This window comes from Suncus etruscus, chromosome 8 (genome assembly GCF_024139225.1).
Source record: "Suncus etruscus isolate mSunEtr1 chromosome 8, mSunEtr1.pri.cur, whole genome shotgun sequence".
Taxonomy (NCBI): domain Eukaryota; kingdom Metazoa; phylum Chordata; class Mammalia; order Eulipotyphla; family Soricidae; genus Suncus; species Suncus etruscus.
The window spans coordinates 93961902-93983901 of NC_064855.1; the positions used below are offsets into that span (position 1 = coordinate 93961902).

Genomic DNA, 22000 nt, shown 5'->3' on the forward strand with positions numbered 1-22000 from the left:
AAAGAAAGAAAGAAAGAAGAAAGAGATCCAGCCTCGAAACGTTATCATATTCAAAGCAAGGGTTTCAAGATTTTTACTTCCGAGCAATGCCAATATACAGTCTTTCTCCTGTTCTCAAAGTAATATTTCTACAGCAGGCAAAACTTTGACATAACGTCTTTGACTTGGCAACTGTTTCTGACATAAACTCATGGAAAAGAATTGAAATATTGAACATACAAGAGTCTAAAGAGAAAAAAAAATAAAGCCAGCACCTCACTATGGTGAGGTTAGAGCATCTTTGCACAGATCATTTATTTTTAAGTCCTTGTGACTGTCATTTTAAAAACATACCAATCTCAGAAGCAGAGCACTTGAAACAAGATATGTAGGCACTTCCCTCCAGCTCTGAAGAGGAACCTCTTGCAACTTTCTAGTTAAGATTTTCAAAACTCTATTCCAAATAATAGTCCCAGATGAAAGTCTATAATGTAGTTGTTAGTGAACTTGAATTTCATTTTAAGATGGGAGCATTGTCAAGAGTTCTGGACATGGAGCCGGAGGGATAGCATGAAGGTAAGGCATTTGCCGTGAATGCAATAGGTGGTTCGAATCCCAGCATCCCATATGGTCTCCCAAGCCTGCCAGGAGTGATTTCTGAGTGTAGAGCCAAGAGGAACCCCTGAGTGCTGCTGGGTGTGACCCAAAAACAAAAACAAACAAACAAAAAAGAGTTCTGGGCTTTGGAGCAATTGTCACCTACCAAGTACTAAAATAAACAGATAAATAAATAAATAAATAAATAAATAACCCAAACAGTGTCAGTCTTATAATTTCTGTGACTTTCAAGTCAGATGAAAGTTCAGTCATTTAATTTATTTGCTTATAAAATTGCAGTTATAATTTATATATAACTTAATATGTCTGTACTGTAATGTATATGCATGTGTGCTGTCTTTGAGCCACACCTGGTAATAATCAGGGACTATCTTGATTTAGTACTTAGCAATTGCACCTTCCATTTCTGGGGGACCATGCACTGCCTGGAATCTAGACAAAGTATGTGTTCAGCTTCCCACCTATCTTTCCAGCCCTTAATAAGAATTTTTTATAAAAAAAAATATTCTTAAAAAAAATTGGGGCCGGAGAGATAGCATGGAGGTAAGGCGTTTGCCTTTCATGCAAAAGGTCATCAGTTCAAATCCCGGCGTCCCATATGGTCCCTCGTGCCTGCCAGGAGAATATTTCTGAGCATGGAGCCAGGAGTAACCCCTGAACACTGCCAGGTGTGACCCAAAAACCACAAAAAAAAAATTTATTCTTAGTCGTACTACCAAAAAAGGCAGTAGACAAATTTTAAGTTATTTCACTACCTACTATGTACAAAAGAATGGATTAGTTTAAATCTAGCTTAATTGGTTCATTTACTCAACCAACTCTTATTGACAATCTAAAATCTGTGCTGTGCATTGTATTGATCCCTGAGATAAATATGATGGAATATATAAATTATTTCTTCTCCTATGAATGGGTAAATAGATGTCAAGGATGAATGAAGATCCAGCAAGTTCCCTCCATAAATTAGAAACAGTCTATGTTACTAAGAATTCAAACTCCTAGTTTCAGTTCCTTCACATCCTTCTCACTCCAAACTGACTTATCAATTCATTCCAAAGAAGAGAGATGAAGGTTCAATAAGAAGATACTTATATTTATTTTTAACACATATAAATGAGGGCTTTCTCAAACGTTGGATTCTTCCCCTTCTCATGTTAGCAAAATGGAACAATAATGCATTGATGAAGAAAATTTATAAATAACTTGGGACATGTTGTCAGTAACTATAATAAAAGTGAAAGGAAAATAATGAATGGTAAAATGTGCTACAATTATGCTTCATATTTTTCATTTTGAAATGGGGGAGTCAGGGGGTGAGAATTATTCTAGAATTATTGTATTTTTAAAAAACTGTGGGGCAAGAGTTGTTCCTAAAACACCAAACATGTGCATAAGGTCCAATAATGCGTAGTTACCTCTGCTTTCTGGTATTCCAGAAATAACTTCTTTTTACTGGCCAGGTATCATTTTGTGCCCTATTGCAGGAAATAAAAAAGACAGCTGAGAATATTATGTGTCAAATACATTAGGATATCAATTAATGATTTATCCTAGGATCTTAATAATAGTCACAATATAGATATGAAAATACCAATCTAAAAAACACCCTTGGATAATTGGTTGGATGTCACTAAAGACTCCATAATGTATCTGTTGATCAAGAGAATAAATCAACAGAAGATTGTTGTTCACCAGTAGTAAAGTCAATATTAATACAAATAAATCATCTGTCAACCAGCATGGCATGGGAGGTTTCAAGTAAAAAGAAAAATAATCAAGCAGGGGACCCAATGCACCTAAAACTATTTACTCTGTGCCAGTAGCCTAAGTGGTCCCCAACTCTCCAAGCCCATCAAATGCAGCCCCTGTTCTCATAGTCCCAAGTGGTCTTTCCAAAAGAAAACTCCAGGGGACAGAGTGGTGGCACAGTCTGTAAAATGTTTGACTTGCATGAGCTAACCAAGGACAGGCAGCAGTTCGAACCCCCAGTGTTCCATATGGTGTCCCAAGCCGGGAGCAATTTCTGAGCACATAGCTAGGAGTAATCCCTAAGTGTCACCGTCACTGGGTGTGACCCCCCCCCCCAAAAAAAAAAAACTCCAAAAGCTGGAAATATAACACAAATAAAAGGCAAGTGTCAGGTACATGTACTCATGGGGGGAGGGTGGCTGGAATAATATAAGGTCTTTCTGGACGATGCTGGAAGTCTTTGGCACCACATTTCCCAACCACTACCAGAAGCAACTCCCAAGTACAGAGTCAAAAGTAGGTGTAACGAGTATCTAGTGTGACCTCATCCTTCCACCAAAAAGAATTTTCATAAAAAAAGAAAATATGAGGAGAAATATGTCCTCAAATTGAAAGCTATATAAAAATTCACATGAAGATTAGCTATTTGTTTCTAGAGCAATTTCCATCCACCTCCCACTCCCATGCCTTGGAAAACTTTAATGAATACTATTATTTCTAAAGCCCCTATGAATAAAAAAAGTACTCTCAGGTCATTTCTCTCTTGGCATTATCTGCTAAAAAAAGAGACTCAGAATATATAAACATCAACACTTTTGATTCTCCCCTCAAATCAAACAAAAAGAGATTGAATGTTCAAACCAGGCCAGCTTCATAGAATCACTCTTTATTGGAACAAGATGTAAACCAAGCCATAAGAGATTATGGCTACACTGGCCCACATAGCACAAAGTTGCCCAACTCATGCGGAGAGTGAGCCAAGTCCCTACTCTGCCAAAACTATGCTTGCTGCCTTCATCATCCAGAATCACTGTTTACCCAAAGACCCTGCCTCATCACTGACCCTCTAAGCTTCCCTGTGAGGATACCAATCTAACCATACTTCAAGTACACCAGTTGTTGGGCTAATATCACCAGGACTTTTTTGGAGCGAGTGGCGGGCACCTTTCCCAATATCTTCCTTTTCCTGGGAAGCCTGGCAGCAGAAATCATCCCATAAATACAATTGCCATGTTTGAATCGCCCTGCAGCTGAGTACATGCCCCCAAACTTCATAATATCGTAGCTTTGAATTTCTGAACCATTTTATTTGCTTTATAGTGTCAGCCCTAAAGGAACACCCCAATTTAACAGACTGGACATATAACAAGAACTTACTAAACCTTCTTCTGCCATCATATTAATGACTATTAGTGATACAATTTTCAAATTGAGCTTTCTACTTTTTCTTTTTTTTTTCATCTCTTCCATTTTGTGTTTTATTTTTTCTTTCCATTTTTTTCAATGACTTTGCTTTCACTTATCTGGCAACAAATGTTTTATGAAATATGTCAAATATGTGATGCATTTTCTTTAAATAAGTAAATTTTTAAAAAGAGAGACTGGAAAAGTCAATAATGCTTTTTGGACTAGCATTCATGCTCTATATGTAGGAAGCCTACAATTGATCACCCCTGTGCTACAAGACACAAATCCAGAGATTGGAGAAATAATACCATGAAAGGACACTTGCACTTGGTAGACCCAGATTTGATCCCTGGCACCCCACTTCACCCCAGAAAATCAAACAAGAAAGACTAGTGAGGGGCCAGGCGGTGGCGCTAAAGGTAAGGTGCCTGCCTTGCCAGCGCTAGCCTAGGACGGCCCGCGGTTCGATCCCCCGGTGTCCCATATGGTCCCCCAAGCCAGGAACAACTTCTGAGCGCATAGCCAGGAGTAACTCCTGAGCGTTACTGGGTGTGGCCCAAAAACCAAAAAAAAAAAAAAAAAAGAAAGACTAGTGAAATCAATGACAGTATATCTTGCTAGTATGCTAGCAGTCTCATGCAATTTCACACAAAATGACATATATTGTTGCTACATGCTCATGCATGCCCTACTATTAGGAGTTGGCCCAAAGATAGTACAGCAGGTATAATGCTTGCTTTGCATGTTGTCAACCTGGGTTCAATCTTTGGCACCATATATAAGATCCCCAAATTCTCCACTAGGAATGACTTCCTGAGCACAGAAACAGCACAGAGCCAGAAGTAATGTTAAAGTTCAGCCAGACATGACACACACACAAAAAATAGTTCACACATTTAGTGGAAATAAAAAGTGATCAGACTTAAACACCAAACCCAAAGTCAACAACAGAATTGATACCCTATCTACAACAAGCTATACACAGAGAGGAAAAGTTATACTAGCACTCAGGGCGCAAAGGAGGAACATATGGGACACATGCTGGGAAAAGGGGTGAAAGGAGGACAACCCTGGTGGTGAAAATGGCCCTGATTCATTGTCACTATGTACCTTAAATACTACTGTGAAAGATTTGTTATTCACTTTTAGTCACAATAAAAATTATTTAAAAAAATTGTTCTAAGATATGTAATCATTTCTGCTGACTAGAGAAAATGGAAAATATATATAATTATGCATAGAATATTTTTGTCAAGATAACCAACAGTTAATTACCCATGAGGGGCAATATGAATTAATGAAGAAAGGAGATTTACTTTATATTTCATAGCCCTGCATTGCTAATGTTTCCAAGAAATTTGGCATAAAATTAATGTGGAAGAGTTTTGATAGGCACATACTCATGTAAGTACACAGACTGTAAACAAAAGCTATCTAGAGGAAGTGCAGCAAAGCAAAAAGGAAGGGCGAAGCCTGGTTCCCTCTCCGCCCACTCATGGCTTCCTGTGCCATAACCCAAAAGGTCCAGCTTAAGATTTCTCAATCTACACTCTGGACAAGAAATGAGTCCTGAAAGAGAATGGAGTGACATGCATAGCACCCCTTCAATGACAGTAGTGCAAACCACAGTGTCGAAGGAGAGAGAGAGAGAGAGAGAGAGAGAGAGAGAGAGAGAGAGAGAGAGAGAGAGAATGCCTTATCCCTGAGTCAGGCATGGAGGGGAGGGTAAGAAGGAAAAGGGCATCAGGGAAAGTGAGAGAGAAACTAGGGATATTGGTGCTGGGAAATGTGCACTGGTGAAGGTTGTTGTGCATTGTTTAACTGCAATTCAATCATGAACAACTTTATGTGTGAAAAAAACTTATGAACAACCTTGTAATCATGGTGTTTAAATAAAAAATAGTTTAAATATAAGATATCTCTATCTAGTAGATTACAAAGATAAGAGCACTGTTATAAAAAAACTTCCCACATGCCTTAGAACTTTATATTCAAGATTTCTAACTAAGGACTCTTTCTTAGCCTCTATTTACTTTGTCACACTAACTTTAAGAGGACATTTTACCTAAATTTTCCCATTCAGAACAATTTACATATTACAAATACTGAGGTCAAAGAAAGCATTTGTAAAGGACTTTTTCTTCACATTGATATGAAATCACCTTGACCAAGACATTTTTGACAGGACATCCTGGGCCAAGAGCTTGCTCTCTCCTGGCCCAGCTGGAGTTTCCTTCTGGGCTGGTTACACCATGAGTGTTGGTGATGCAGCAACACTCAGCATTATTCCATCTTTATGTTTGAGAAATATTCCTAACAAATAGAAAAGCCCTGAAATGAAATCAGGCTAATGTTCAAATGAATCTATACCCAGGAGTCAAAAGGAAGAATTAAAGGAGTGAATGTTTTATTCTTTAGTGTTTAATAGAATACATAACAAGTCACATAATCAATGATTCATTACACACACAGAAAGAAAAGAGTATTGAGTATTTCTGTTATACAACTGATTGTGAACAGAGCAAAAAGGCAAAAATCTCAGAGTATTGAGATAGTTTTAAAAAAAAAGTCTCACTTAATATTTGGACAGGTTTAAAATGACTTCATCAGCATCTTTTAAAAATATTAGAAAATCCTTTTTTTTTCTTGGCTTTCTACTTCATTGAAATGTCTGATGTATTATATTGATTTTTTTGCTTTCCTTTTCTATTTTGAGAAAATGGCTCATTTATATGTATTACTTAGCATATAACATTTTCAATAATTTCATAATTCCAGATAACTCTGTGGGAATCTTCTTACACTGTTTGGTATATAGGTCTTTTCATATACCCCAAAATTTTAAATAACACAAATTTTACATCTCCAAATAACCTTGGTCTTAAATGGTTACTAGTGCTGTTAAGTAACTCTATATTAATTTTCATCATTTATGTAATAGTAACAGCAAAATCCATCTACCTACAAAGTCACAAAACAGTTGTATAATAGTTTACATTACAATTAAGTTCACATAGCTCAAAACATTTAAAAGTCTTAAAAAATTACTTGGGAAGAGAAAAAAATCACAAAATGTATAAGGTAGTAATCATTCTTGGTCAACTAGTCAGTTTCCTATTACACAAGATTAATAGATATTCAGGTTGTATTCTTCCATCTAAGTCTCAAGAAGCCCAGTAGAGAATCTAAAACTTCAAATACTAATACCTCTAGAATTTTATTTTCCAAAATTGTAACAAAGAAAAATTAACTTAAATATAATTTGTTTCTGACACTAGAAACCCTATTTTAGGTACTAGAATTACTTAAAATGCAAGAGTAGTTTACTCTTTTATAGTAAGGGGGAAAAGAAAGGAAAAAAATAAACAAAGAATTTACTCTTGTGGGTTTACAGTAAGCATTCTGCTGTTTAGGGGCCAGAGCAATGGTACAGTTAGAGCCTTGTGTGTAGCCAACTCTGATTCATCACCAACATCCCATATAGTCTCCCAAGCACTGCCAGGAGTAATTCCTGCATACAGAGGCAAGAGAACATTGCCAGGTGTAGCCCCTAAACAAACAGAAAGATATTCTGTTTACTATTTAAATTTTTTAGATGAATAGGTACGATTTAGATGATAAAAAATATTCTTAAGGAATTCAGCCCCCACACCCCCCGTCAACACTTTTCCAATGACTGCACAATAATTGACTATTTTTTCATGTGGAACACAAAGATGTTTTAAATTTTAGATTATAATTACCATGATTTAAAAAATTAAAATTTATCAAAGCTTCATCTTATATGGTATTATGTATTAACAACATTCCATGGTTACTTCCAATAAAAATTGAAATATGTTATGACTATGGCAAGTTGCCCATTTTGTCTGACTAGTCACAAGTTTTGCATTTCTCAAGGAAGCAACAGGCTCCATGACATACACAGATCTACTTTGCAAGAGAAGAGCATTTTAGCTAATATTATAAAGTATGACTTTGCGATCAGTGAACGAAACCAGATAATACAGAATAAGAACAGCAATGAAAAGGAGGAAAATGTGAAGTCTTACACTTCCAAAAAATAATTTCCACAGTAATTTTTAAAAACGAGCTGATCAGTCTATCTACCTGTATTTTAAAAAAAAAAAAAAAGACAATTTGAACATGTTAATACTTTCCATTAGAATTTTAAACATGCTGTTTGTTTATGGTTTGATTTATTTTGCCTCCATTGTCAAATCTTTTTTGAAAAGTTCAATTTATGAAAATCAACTGTCTCTCAGTTATTGTTAAAAATGCTAACTGGAGCCATGACATCTGTAAATCCCTGCTCATTGAGGCAAGCTAATGCAGTTGTCACTAACTGAAGAATTTTTTATATTTTCCCAGGGTGTTTGAAATCTGTCCTTTGGGAGCTCACTCAATTACACCCTGGCATACTCCTGCAGGCTTGTAGATGGTAAACTTACCATGGCTCTAGCCTACTGTGCAGTCAGCCATGCACCTTGTGTTCCAAAACTCATAGACAGGATGAGGCCCACGAGGGCCATTCAAGTCATCTGAACTCAGTAAGATCTACCCACTTGTAAAATAAACTTCCCACCCAGTCTTGACTTTGAACGAGGTAGTGGGAGTGCTGTAGAAATACAAGGGTGTTGGGGTGAGTGAGCTGTGTTCTCCTAACACAGTGGAACAGCTCAACTCAAAGTTTTCTGATAAAATTCCTAAGACTTTTTTGGCAATGCCTCTTACGGCAAAGACAGAGCAGTGTGCCAGGATACCTGGAGTTTTGCAGATTTACTGAGAAAAATCTCAGCATCCTGCCATCTGTCAGTGATTTCTATCTGTCTTGACGTGGTCCCTCAGCTTTGTGTTTTTGTTCTGCAAACAAAGAGCAACACAGTGCAGAGAGATCTCCATGACATGCACTCTTGGCCAGTTAGCAACATTCCCAAATCATTTCTGGCTTGAGGCAGAGATAAACTAATCAGGAACACACCCAACATCCCAACATACAAGCAAACACAGCTTCCGGGATTTCGGCTTCTGTTTCCCTCATAACTGCAGTCCATTGTGTATTAATCTAACTTTGCTTTTCTAAAAAAGTAACTCCAATGAAACCACTTTCCCAAAAGAATTAGTGGATCAAAAATACAGGTACCTTAATTTTGAATAATCAACTAACTGATTAGTATACAACTAACATCAAAGCAACAAAGTATGTATGTTTTCTTAACCCAATCTCCTCACAGACAAGGATATAAAAAAACTCCTCAAAACATGTTGCTTTAGCATCTACACCATCTGATGCACGTTACTGGGGGCGGATATAGGAAATTTTACAGCATTAGTAAATGAATTAAAAAACTAAATGATTTGTGTAAAATGTTTATATATGGTATATACAGATTGGATTACATGAGTCTAAGAATAAAACTGTTCCAATTTTTAACATCTCTTATAGACAGTAAGACACAGTACACGATTCATTATTAAAAAGGATATATAGCTCTAATTTAGACACTGAAATGATTTACAAAATCGTTAAAAACATACTTCAGAGATGCTGAAACCAACAGAAAAAGGCTTCTCCTTCGTCACAGAATATGCAAAGGAGCCTCACAGAATGAAAGACAAGGGTTCACCTCTTTTCACTGATGGAGTAGCTAGGATATACAATGGGGATTTATTCCATGTTAGAGTTAAGGTATAAGGCAACCAGGTCTCCTTCTGTTTCTGTTGCATTTACCTAAAACACCATTTTATTGCTCAACTCGATTTTCTTTCCTTCATTAAAAAGGTTCCATCTGACAGTTATCTACAGTTGTACAGCCCTCTATGGCTCTGTCACTCAAAAAAAAAAAAATTCAACTTCGCTTCAAACAATCTGCAAGAAAGAAGTGGCATTTTCAGGTGTGCCTAGAAGTCAACAGTGGCTGGGCTTGGAGACAGAAAAAAAAAAGGAGGGGGGAAAGGGGACTTTTTAATAAAAGATCTGTTAAGTCTACATAACCGAAATAAAATATAGTTTTGCTCAAATCGATTTTTAAAATCGGAATTTAAAATCACCAACCCTCCAAAAAAATCATCAACAACAAAAGATTAAGCCTAAAAACCAAAATCCTACTGGGTAACTCTTTGGTTAGATTATATTAAGTATCAGCAACTTCTAAGTGTAGGGCTCCAAATCTTTAACTCAAAAAACTGCCAGTTAAGAGTCATGTTATTAATCTTAATTTAAAAAAAAATGCTTTTGTGTACTTTCTCATAAGCATGTCTGTGGTCAAAAGGATGTACGAACTTAACTTTCAAATAATAAATGAGTATGGAAGCGCCTCTCTTCCCACCCCTTCCCTCCTTCCTCCCCTACTCCCCACCCCCCAAAGACTTAAGTGCTAAGTTAAGAACCAGCCTTCCAGGAACCAGCCTTAACAGTACTCTGCTTCCTGGCTCTCTTGGGCCACCATCAGGTAACAAGCCACAAGTGTTCGGTGACCTAGACTGTCCTGCCCTCTTCCGGCAGCAGGTCTTGCACCCTCTTCTAGGAAGTAGTAAAGGCTGCCCAACACAGGGTCTATCCAGTTGTGAGCTTCCAGGGGCACCCTCAGTAAGAGAAAGGGGGCCCCCAGGAGAGGCACAAGGGCAGCCTCTGTGCCAGTCTGAACCGCAGGGGATGCAAGACAATTGCTTCTGCGGTGGCGAAGGCGTGTTCTTTTCTTGCAGCAGGCCCTGGATTCTTCTCCGGCTACCTGTTAACTTTGCAAAAACTTGACTCGCTTGGAAATCACGGCATGGCCTCCAGGAGCTCCAGACGTCCAAGTCCAGAGCCCGGCTGCCCATGCAGTCTTCTAGAAGCTTCCCTCCCTTTCCAAACAGCCCCCCAAAGACGTGCACTTTCCAATGCTCTTTCCCCTCCCCCCAGATTTGTCTTATCCATGCTGACCTCTCAGCCAGCTCAGGAATCTCCAGGGGGGGGGCTCGGGGTTGCACCCAGTCCAGGGAGGGGCCCAATCTGGTTGGAAACAAGTCAGTCCTTCCCAGCTACACTCGGGGGGGCCACCCAGCACCCCTGTTCCATCCATTCGGAAAGATAATCGCTGGAGGGGGGGTGGAGGCTGGGGAGTTGGGGGTAGGGATAGCTTGGGGGAGTGCGGGGCGTGGGCTAAACTGTGTGGGTGCCTCTGAATTCTCTTGGTTCTTGGGATCCAAGGGATCTGGCAGCTAGAGGTTCAGAGCTGGGTGCGGGGATGTGGAGCGCGCGGGGGTCGGGCCCAGCTGAGGAGCAGAGGAGCAGCGGGCGGTGGGGGAAAAAATGGGGAAAGGGGGTTTTGCAAATGGGGAAACCGGGTGCTGGAGAGACTCCGGTTTTTTTTTTGGGGGGGGGGGGGAGGATGGAGCTCACTCCCTACAGAAGACGTACTCAGTGTAGCTGGTCCAGATCTTGTCTTCGCTCTGGTCGGTGCTGCCGGCGAAGGCGCAGGTGCCCGTGGAGCTGCAAGCCACCATGTGGAAGCCCGATTCGGACAGCTTGTCGAAAGCTTGCTCTAGGAAATTAAACTTGAGATAATAGCGCGACGTGTAGCGCTCGGGGGGCCGGTCGGGATCTCGGCTCTCGTTCAGGGTATCCCCGAAAACCTCCTTCGCCAGGGACGTCTTGCCGCACACGGTGATGCGCGCCACTCTCCGGAATTTGGCATCGGCCTGCGCGTCGCGTCCGATGGTGTAGGAACCCCGGTAGCCGATGGTGATGTAGCCCGAGCGCCGGCTGCCGTCCAGCGACTGGGACGGCGTGAGCAGGGGGACCCCCGCCGCACCCCCAGACGGGCTCCGACTCGCCAGCTCCAACGTGGGAGACGGGACCCCGACGGACGCGCCCTCGGGGGGCTCGGATTCGGTGGCAGAAGGCTCGTCGCCTTCCTGAGCACCCCCGCGCCGCAGATGCGGGGGACCCGAACCGGGCTGTTGGGGTGCAGCCCCGAGACGCCGCACCAGCTCGGGGAGCTCGAAGTATTCGGCCTCGCGTTGCAGCCTGCTGCGCTCGGGGAAGTAATCGGGCAGCACGAGTTGCAAATCCCGCAGGTAATCCAGAATATAACGGAAAAGGAAGCCGTCTCGGTCCAAAAAGAAGCGGCCCTTGCTGTCCCGGGCCAGCTCCTGCGGCTGATGCTGCGTGAACATGCGCCAGAGGAGCGACTCCGGCACGGACACCACGGTGCAGCGCCGGGTCACGTAGACCTGGCCCCCAACGTTCAGCTCCACGATGTCGGGGAAGAGTGCGGGGTCGGCGGAGGAGAGAGAAGAGCCGGAGCCCCCGCCGCCGCCGCCCCCGTTGGGTAATCCACGTGTGCTGTCAGCCAGGGCCATGGTGGAGAGGGAGAGGGTGGCCGGCTGGGCCAGGAGCAAGGAGCAAAAAAGCGGGGTGCGGAGTGCCAGGAGCCGCAGCCGCAGCCGCCTTGGGGCCGGAGGCTTGCTTGCTCGATCGCTCTCTAGCTCGGTCCCGGAGCTGGAGCCAAGCCCAGCGGAGCGCAGCGCCCGCAACCTGGAGCGCCCGGAGCCCAGAGGTGCGCTCCGCCCGCTCGCCCGCCCGCCCGCCGCGCCCGCGCGCTCCTGGCGAGTGTCGGGGTGGTGGCCACGGCGCTGCTTAAATAGAGCCGCGCGCTCGGGGAGGCGGGGACTCGATTTGCATCTCGAAACTGACGAGGCTCTGGCTCCGCCCCCTGCTCGGCTCGCACCCCCCCACTCCACCCCACTCGACCCCCCCCCCAGGAACTGCACACCCCCAAAGCCTTTCTAAGCGCGCGTCTGCCCAAGTTCCCGAAGTGCTTTTTTCTTGTGGCCCGCTTGGGTGGAAGTCACTTTGGGGGATCAACCTTTTTGGCAGGGGTGGTTGGTGGTGGTGAGGGTGAAAGGGTATGGGGGTATTCATGATGGCGTCCCCTGTCTCTTCTTGCACTTGGGGGGCTCAGCACCCCCAGAGGAAACTTTGAGGCTCGTTCCACCCCGCCTGGAGTCTCTTGTGCTGGACGTTCTAGAGGCTGCAGCCCTGTGCGTATAGTTAAAAGTTGGTGGGTTTTTTTTTGGGGGGGGGGGAGTGTCCAGAATAAAATCTGGAGAGGCTGCAGGGGTTGGGGGGGGCGCTGACCCGAGTATGAGCTTTAAAAAAACAATCTCTGTACCTCGCTGTAGGATGCGCTCCGAGGTTTATTCCCTGCGTAAAGAGCCGGAGATTTTAAAGCACGAAGGAAAAGGAGCTGACATTGGCCAGAGTGGAGACTTGAAGGAAAGGAGTGGATGCGGCCTCTGAGGCTGTGGCATCTATAGTTTTGGTCTCCCAGGCCCTTTTGTTCCCAGGTGACGCTGGACTTACAACGTAGTTAACAAAACTTTAAATGATTTAAATTTAAAGGCTCGTCCCTTTTAACCTCGCAGGTGTCCCTCCAGTGAGACAGCGTCAGGACCCCCACCCCCAGCAAGTTCCTGGTCTCGGCTACTCTGAAGAATCTACAACTCCTGCTCGCTCCACTTTCAGCCCAAGAGGCCTCCTCTCCTCTACTGCCACCCCCCTGGAAGCTTCTTGGGCTTCTCAAATTAGCCTCTAGATTGCTCCCCATCCGGTGCACTGAACCCGGAGCAGTCTCCTTTCTGCACCTTCTGAAATTTTATATTTAGGTGTAAGTTCGATCTCATTTGATCCTTTATTTTAATCACATAAATTAATGCAAAATAAAGTGCTGCTTCTAGGCGCTACAGAGAGGGAGTCTGGGAGACAAAGTGGCTGGGGAGATGTCTCCGGAATGGGATGTTTGGCAGAGTCTGATACATTAGTGCCGCCCATCCCACATCCCCTCACCAAAAGGTGGTGGAGCATGTTAAGAAAACATCTGCTCAGAATGGATTTGGACAGTATTATGCGAGTGAAATGAGGCTGAGGGAGAGGGATAGACATAGAATGATCGCACCCATTTGTGGGATGTTTAATATATATATATATATATATATATATATATATATATATATATATATATATATAGTGTGGTAATAATGTCCAAAAACAACAGAGAGGAGGGGCACAATGACCAATTCATGGTAGGAAGCTTGCCACAAATACCAGGGAAGTGCAGTTAGGCCAGAGAAGGGTCCACTACGACAGCAATAGTTGGAAATGATCACTCTTCACCAGAAATGGTTGCTAAAAGGAGGGAAAGTGATATGCATGTAGCAAGATTGCAAACTACAGGGTCTAAAAGGGAAAAGGGGGAGAGCAAGCAAGAGAAAGAGACGAAAGAAAGAAGAAAGAAAGAAAGAAAGAAAAAGAAAGAAAGAAAGAAAGAAAGAAAGAAAGAAAGAAGAAAGAAAGAAAGAAAAGAAGAAAGAAAGAAAGAAAAAAGAAAGAAGAAAAAGAAAGAAAGAAAGAAAGAAAGAAAGACAGAAAGAAAGAAAGAAAGAAAGAAAGAGAGAGAGAGAGAGAGAGAGAGAGAAGGAAGGAAGGAAGGAAGGAAGGAAGGAAGGAAGGAAGGAAGGAAGGAAGGAAGGAAGGAAGAAGAAACTGCCATAGGGCCTGAGTGATAGCACAGCAGTAGGACTTTTACCTTGCATGTGGCAGACTCAGGAAGAATTTGGGATGGTCCCCCAAGCCTGCCAGGAGCACTGTGAGCTGGGTGTGCCCCCCCCCCAAAAAAGAAAGAAAATGTCTGCCATAGAGGCAAGAGACACTGGAGGTGAGAAACATAAACTGGTGAAGTCTTGGAAAATTGTAAGCAGCTCTCATATGACCCCGTGAGCACCACCAGATGTGATTCTTAAGTGTACAGCAGGAGTAACCCCTGAGCATCACAAGGTGTGGCCCCCAAACAAACGAACAAACAAAAAAGCCGCTTCTCAATCAATGTTTATCATGCACCTGCTATTGCCCAGGCACACCGATGAAGAATGCCAGGCTGAATAAAAGTGTCAAGTCACTTTCCCTGTTCCCTGACAGGCAGAGATGTCAGAAGTCTGGGCCTCATCCACTCAGCTGCATGTCAGACCATCTATCAGCATAAGCCAAGGGAGATCTTGTTCCTGATAATGATGTTTACCCCTTTGTGTAAATGCCCAGTGAGCTTCACAGTCTCCTCACGGCTAAGTGTCATTTTTACTTTGAAATGTTGCTTTGGGAGGAACAATTATCTCCCTCTGTGTCCCTGTGCTGAAATAAGATCAAGTCCCAAACTGGCTCACTTAATTGCAAGTACAGAGTTTGATACTGAATATATTTGACCACTCTTTCTCCCTCCCCCCTTTTCTTGCTTGTTCTTAGGATAAATAATAGATGACACAAAAGTTCCCAGTTCCAAGGCTGAATTTCTAGATGATTTTGCTACTGTTTGTCATATTGTGTCAATGGAGGACAAAACCTTTTTTCTCTGTAAATCCAAGAAAAGCCTTCTTTGTATCAGTTCTACTCGTACTTTTGTGTCATTGCTTTGTTCACTGTATCAGCAAAATCCTATCAGTTTGGCTTCTGGAAGATTTCCAGAAACTTCCCTCCACCACCCTAGACCAAAACAGGGTGCTTGTCTGGTCTGAGTGGTCTCCTTACTTTGCTGCTTCATGTCATCACCAAAACAAAGAGGGATCCTGGCTGAACTTAAGGTGAGCAGATCTGCTCCTGAGCCTTCAGTGATTTTTTTCCACCTTACCAAAAAATGAAAATCAAAGTACTTTTGGTGCTAAGCTGAGAGCTATCCCATTAGTACCAAGATCTTGCCACACTCCCCACTCAGAAAAATTCAATAGCTTTCCCATCAACACCTAACACCAATTATTGATTAAACTCCTGCTCTCCCTCCCTCCCTCCCTCCCTTCCTCTCTTCCTCCTACCTTTCTTTCCCACACTGATCCATGTTCAGGGCTAATTTCTGGCTCTGTATTCAGGGCTTGCTTCTAATAGTGTTTGAGGGGGTCATGTGTGGTTTTAGGGATCTAACTCGAGTTGGCTGCATGCAAGGCAAGCATCCTACCTGCTGCACTGTCTCTACAAACTTTCTTATACACAAAGACATTTCTCCTTCTCACTCCTGTTTACTGCAGAATATTCATGTACCTTCCTTCTCACCTTTTCTGGGTTTCAATAACTGAATCTTCCCTTGATCACTCAGTTGAAAATAATGCAGCCCTCCACCAATACCTTTGCTCTATTGTTTGATTGTTCAGCACCTATGTCCCTGCATTAGAAAGTAAACTCAAAAAAAAAAAAAAAAAAAAAAAAAAGAAAGAAAGTAAACTCTAGGGGCCAGAGAGATAATAGATAACAGCAGTAGGGCATTTGCCTTGAATGTGGCCAACCTGGGAGGGAGCTGGTTTGATTTATGGCATTCCATATGGTCCCCCAAACCTGCCAGGGGTGAATTCTTAGTGCAGAGCCTGGAGTAACATCTGAGCATCACCAGGTGTGGTCCAAAAACCTATCAATCAATCAATAAAGTTTTTTTTAAAAAAGAAAGTAAACTCTAAGTGTTTAGAGATTTGTGGTGGCCTAATGTGTCACCACACCACTGATGCCTAGAACATAACTGACAATTCAGTATAAACAGTGTGTAGAGTCACGTTTTCTAGGAAATTGGTTGAGGTTTGATTCCCAAAGAGCACCCAGAAGGGACGGCAATTCTCATTTTCCTGTCCAATCAGGAACAGGGGAAGCAGTTCCGGTTGTATAGATCTGCAGTAAATAATCCACAGACAAGAAGGTAAAAAAAAAAAAAAAAAAAGGCAAGAAGGTCGGACACAAAATCCTTTACCAACTAGCTAGCTGCTCCAAAATCCAGAGCTAGCTAGCGTGCAGCAAAAAGGCCTCTGCCTGCCCGTCTTTCCTTCTATTTATTCAGATCCAAACAGCGCCCCCTACCTGGAAGGTCATAGGTGGGAAAGCAGGCAGGGAAACAAATACCAAAGGGAAATATTGTAAAAGCCTCTAAATACTTAACAAGAGTGGTTCCCTCATCTGATCCATCAATATTTAGAAAATACCTACCACTTTGTTTTAGGTAGCATGTTTTAAAAAAATATCACTTGGGCTGGAAAGAATACAGTATGAAGTTCTCCTGCCTTGCAAGCAGCCAACTTGGGTTTGATCCTCAGCTTCCCATATGATCCCCTAAGTCCTCCAGAAGTGATTCCTGAGTGCAGAGCTAGAGTAATTTCTGAAAACACAGGGTGTGACCCCCAAAACCAGATATGTCTATAATGTGTGTGTGTGTGTGTGTGTGTGTGTGTGTGTGTGTGTGTGTGTGTGTGTGTGTGTCACTTATGCCCTCTGGTGGCTTACAGTCAGATCATCAATATATGAATGCATAGTCTACTTTGGGTGGAGTTAAATGCAACCAAGGAAATAAAATCATGAAAGGAGATACAGGAACTGAGAGGGCCTCTCTTTGAGATGACAAATAAGGCAGAAACTGCTATTGGGAGTTCTAAAGGAAGAACATTTCAGAAAGGCAAAGCCAGTTTGAAGGTTCTAAATTAGCCATTACCTGGGTGTACCTCACAGTAGACTTGTCTGTGATAGCATTCACTTCCATCCCTAGAATCTCCAAAATATCTAGAAAGAGATCAATGAAAGTTCAGAAAGAAAAGACATTTCACACCGAGACACAGCCAGAGACGCTTTACATGCTCTCCCACGTAACACACCATTAAATAGCATAAGCCAGTCTATTGTAAAAAGTGCCTGGTATTTCCTTCTAGTGACCCAAGTTATGCATAAGAGACATAATAGTGCATGAAAGAAATAGTGAAAAACTGGAAGAACAGTGTTTTATTTATTTATTTTTTGTTCACTCTGTGTGTTCTCTTTTTTGCCTTTTGGTTGGGGGCATGGAAGTCAAGAGGAAATTGGATTAGGAAACCTTCACACTGAGCCCCAAGATCTTGTTGTTTCAGAGATGAGCTGAGTCATATCTGTAACTTCTTCAGGATGTCAAATATGCATTATTGCTACAATGGGGAGAGGATCTGGGAAACCACTAGCCTATGTTTAGTCTATGTCCAGGTACAAGTGGTGGATGCTTTAAGATTATGGTTCCTTTCCAATTGACTGTTTTCCTAAAATTGAGCAGATTTTGAAAGTGCTTTGTTTTAAAGCATACAATGTAAGGTATTGAAAACATCTCTGGACTTGCATTGCTATTAAATTTGTATCTGCTTTTGCATCCCCCCACCCACCTGTTACCTTCTCTTCCATTCAGCTTCCCACCCTAGCAGGCCCCCAACACACTTAGGAGCTATCTTACACGTCAAAGATTTAAAAGAAAGGTGGAATGTTAAGTGAAATATACTGTTAAAGGGGGAATAAGAAGAGAGGTGGGAAGAAGTGAGTGCCTCTGAGGACTGAATAAATCTACTCTACGTGAAGACCATCTGTAAGCAATAAAACAGCAAGTGTCAGGCTCCTGCCTTTCTCTCACCTATCATGATGCCTGACAAGTCTGCTCAATAAATACTGAATGAATAAATGAATGGCAACACACTAAAATGAATGCTGCAAGGAAAGGGAGGAGGAAACTCAAGCAGAAATTGTCCCAAGCAAATGCTTAGTTCATTTATCACCCTCCAATCTTATATGAATCTTTTCTAAATGTAAGAATTAAAAATTGTTGACTGTTAGCTCTCAAAGGGAGAGATGAATTGAATACTGAGAGATTAAATAATGCTGAGTTAAGTAAATCAGGAAATAAATCATCATAAAGCTTTGGTAAAAAAGATATATCAATATTTCATCATTTTTTCTCTGATTTGGGGCCACCACTTGGTGGTGCTCAGGAGTTACTACTATATTTGCACTCATGAATCACTCCTAGCAGGCTCAGGAAACTATATGGGATGCCAGGGATTGAATTCAGGTTGGCTGCATGTAAGGCAAATGCCCTATCTGTGAGTTATCACTCTGGCCCCAATATCTCATCATTAAAATGAACAAGAGGTTAGGGAGGTGGCTCAGTGGTAGAGTGCCTAGAGTACCTACCTTGCAATGAGTTGTGACACCATGAGTTTGATCCCTGACACACCCAACATATGCACTACTGAGGATAAGCCCAGTAGCATCATGCCTTTGTGATTCCTGGAACTGCAACAGATATGTGTCAGTACTGCTGCAAGTGGACCATCCTTAGGGAGCATGGCAAAGTATTCTAAGAATAATAACCAAATTTGCTATTCCTGGACATTGCCACAGAGACAAGAAAGGAAAAGAAAGAAAGGAGGAGAAATTAAAAGAATTAAGCACATGACTTAAATATTAGATATAGAAAACTATTTTAAACCCAAAATTAAATTAACTATTGTATAAGTTATATGCTTAGAAGTATATAAACAAAGTGAATGAGATAGTACAGGGATCAAAGTGCTTCCTTTACATATTGCTGACCCTGATTCAAGCCCTACCACTACATATGGTCTGCTGAGCACTTCCAGGAGTAATCTTTGAGCACTGCTAAGAGTGACCCTAGAGTACAGTACAGAAGTAAGCCCTCAGCATGACTGTGTGTAGGCCAACTCCCCTACCTCCAAAGTTAAATTACGTTTTTTGTTTTTTCTTCCTGTATTCTTACAAGTTGTATTTCCAGAAACATTAACACAAGAACAAACATATATACAATACCTACTATGTCCAGTCTATGTAGAGACTTATAAATGAGTTAAACATTTAGCCTCACAATAACTTTGGGATTGGTAGAATTGTTCAGTTGTCAGTAGATTATACAAGCAAATGAGTGGAGAGCTAGAATTTGAACCCAAAAATCTGTTTAAAATCTTTTCAACATAGGTGTTCAATGACAGATAAATGAATGATTATATGGTACATGTACACAATAAAATAACTGCCACATGACTGCAAGGAATAATGAAGTCATTCAATTTACTGAAACTTGGTTGGAACTGGAAGATACCATGTTGAGTTAAATAAATCAGAAGAAAGACAAACACAGGATGATCTCACTTATTTGTGAGATTAGGATTAGTTTAGGAAATGTAATGTAGCAAAGGGAGTATGCCTAGGTCATTCTTGACCTCAGAGTGCAGGGAAGAGAAGGACAGAAAAGAAATCAAGGTGGGAAGGAAGATAAGAAACAGAACTAACGGGGAAACAGGAGTCTAGAAGCAGGAGTCTGTTATATTGGGTATGTGAGAGTGGTCCAGCTATACATCCAAAGAACAAGCTCAACAACCCTGAAAACATGAAATCTAGCTTTAGTGTTGAAACCAATTTAATGTGCCTGCCAAGATGGCAGGTGGAAGGTAGGTGAGGTTGATAGGGGGATAATGCATTATGGGATCACTGGTGGGAGCTGACACTGATGGTAAGATAGGTATTGAAATATTATATGCCTAAAGCTCCATTATCAATAACTTTGTAAACCATGATTTTAATTAAATAAAAAATTAGTAACAGAATCCGAACTTTTCTCTGACATCACATTTTATAACTGCTCATACTATACATTTTTTTTACATCGTGGATAGGTTCTATAAGCATTGAAATGACATTTTCTCACCTTGACAATTCCTTCCATACTGAGAAGCTTAGTTGTAATACAAATATAAGGAACATCTTAAAATTCTGCCCTCAACAAAATACAAGGTCAGTCTTTGTAATACACTTTAGGATAATGGACAGAGCTATATAATGGAATACAGTGCAGGTCCAATAAAAACTATCAAGACCTTCTAATATAGAAATAAACTTTATATATTAGGAGGGAAAATAAGGAAAACTAAAAGTGTAGAGCTCTATCTTTGCAGAAACACTGGAGAAAATAAGTTAATGGATTGTATTGTCTCAGTGTCATATATTTGCATATCATGAAGCTGGAAAAATATCAAGGAAATGATTAACTGTTGGGCATAAGGGTTAAGTGGCAATGGTGGGATGAAGAGAGATGAAAGTAAGAACTCAACGCATACCATTCATCCTTCTTACTGGTGAGCAATTTATGAAAAGTCTCTATTAAAAGTATAACTAAAAATTAAGTAAACCAAACAGTTATATATACCATAAGACAAAGAGAACCCATTTCTGCTATTTCCCTAACTTTACAAATGAGCAATTTTTCCCTGCCAGCAGCAGTTTGGCCCTGGAGCACTAAACTCAGGAATCAGAGTTTAGTACTGTGACTGGCCTAATATTAGGTCAACTGTCAAGACCAGGGTCCTCAAACTTTTTAAACAGGGGACTAGTTCATTGTCCCTAAGATTGTTGGAGTGTTAGATTATCGTTTAAAAAAATCATAAACAAATTCCTATGCACATTGAACATATCTTATTTTGAAGTTAAAAAATAAAATAAGAACAAACACAATATATTTGAGGGTTTTGGCCACACTCAGCAGCATTCAGGGATTACTCCTTGCTCTGTGCTCAGAAATTTTAATTAAATAATTAAAATTATGGAAGACTTGAGGGACCATATGGGATACCAGAGATGGAACTTGCGTCCACCCCAGATTGATTGTGTGTAAGGCAAACATCTTACCACTGTGCTATCACTCTGTCCCGCAAATACAATATTTAAAATGAAGAACAAGTAAAGTTAAAGTAACAAACTTACCAGAATTTCATTGGTAACTATGGGCCTGCTAATAAGATAGTCACTTATTTGTCACTGCCTGTCATAGTAAGTGATGCAAGTATGCATCAGTTAGTCTAGATCTGCTTAGAGATTTCTGATGTTTCATTCTAAAAAAAATCTGTTCACAGACTAAGTGCTGCCAGAGATGGTTACCATTTTGAAAAGTGCATGGTTCCTGAGATTAGGATAGATCTTAGAGGGGAGAGATGCATAGAAATTAGGAAGACTGCTTGACTTGAATGCGTCTTTCAGAGAGTCACAATTCTGTCATCATTTGGAAAACTATCCACATTTTAATGTCAATAAAAAACTAGTTACAGAAAAGCTGCATGTCCTATTCATGAAAATGAAGTTCTTTAAATCTAAACTGGAACTCCTTTTGCAACTTTTCCAGTGAAGCTACACATGTTTTGTTCAGGAATGCAATCAATGAATGGTTTTTCTGCTACCAGATGTTTGAGTTGTGGGAGATGGCAGAAATTTTCTTCCTTCACTTGTTTGATGAGGAGGCCAAATTTTACTTCAAATGCTTTTGCATGTGACTTCATATCACATGTGATTGTATATCATCACATGTGATTGCATACCACATGTATCTCACATGTGAATGTATAATTACCCTTTCCTTGAAGTTGCACGTTGAAACTGTTGAGTAGCTCT

At 41.3% G+C, this 22000-nt stretch overlaps 1 protein-coding gene across 1 annotated transcript; it reads right to left on the minus strand.

Annotated features, from left to right (window-relative positions):
• Positions 1 to 10401: 10401 nt before the first annotated feature.
• KCTD12 (potassium channel tetramerization domain containing 12) lies at positions 10402 to 12260 on the minus strand. The gene has a single exon (XM_049778736.1). It carries the CDS (start codon positions 12097 to 12099, stop codon positions 11134 to 11136), a length of 966 nt encoding a protein of 321 aa, XP_049634693.1. The 5' UTR covers positions 12100 to 12260; the 3' UTR covers positions 10402 to 11133.
• Positions 12261 to 22000: the final 9740 nt, after the last annotated feature.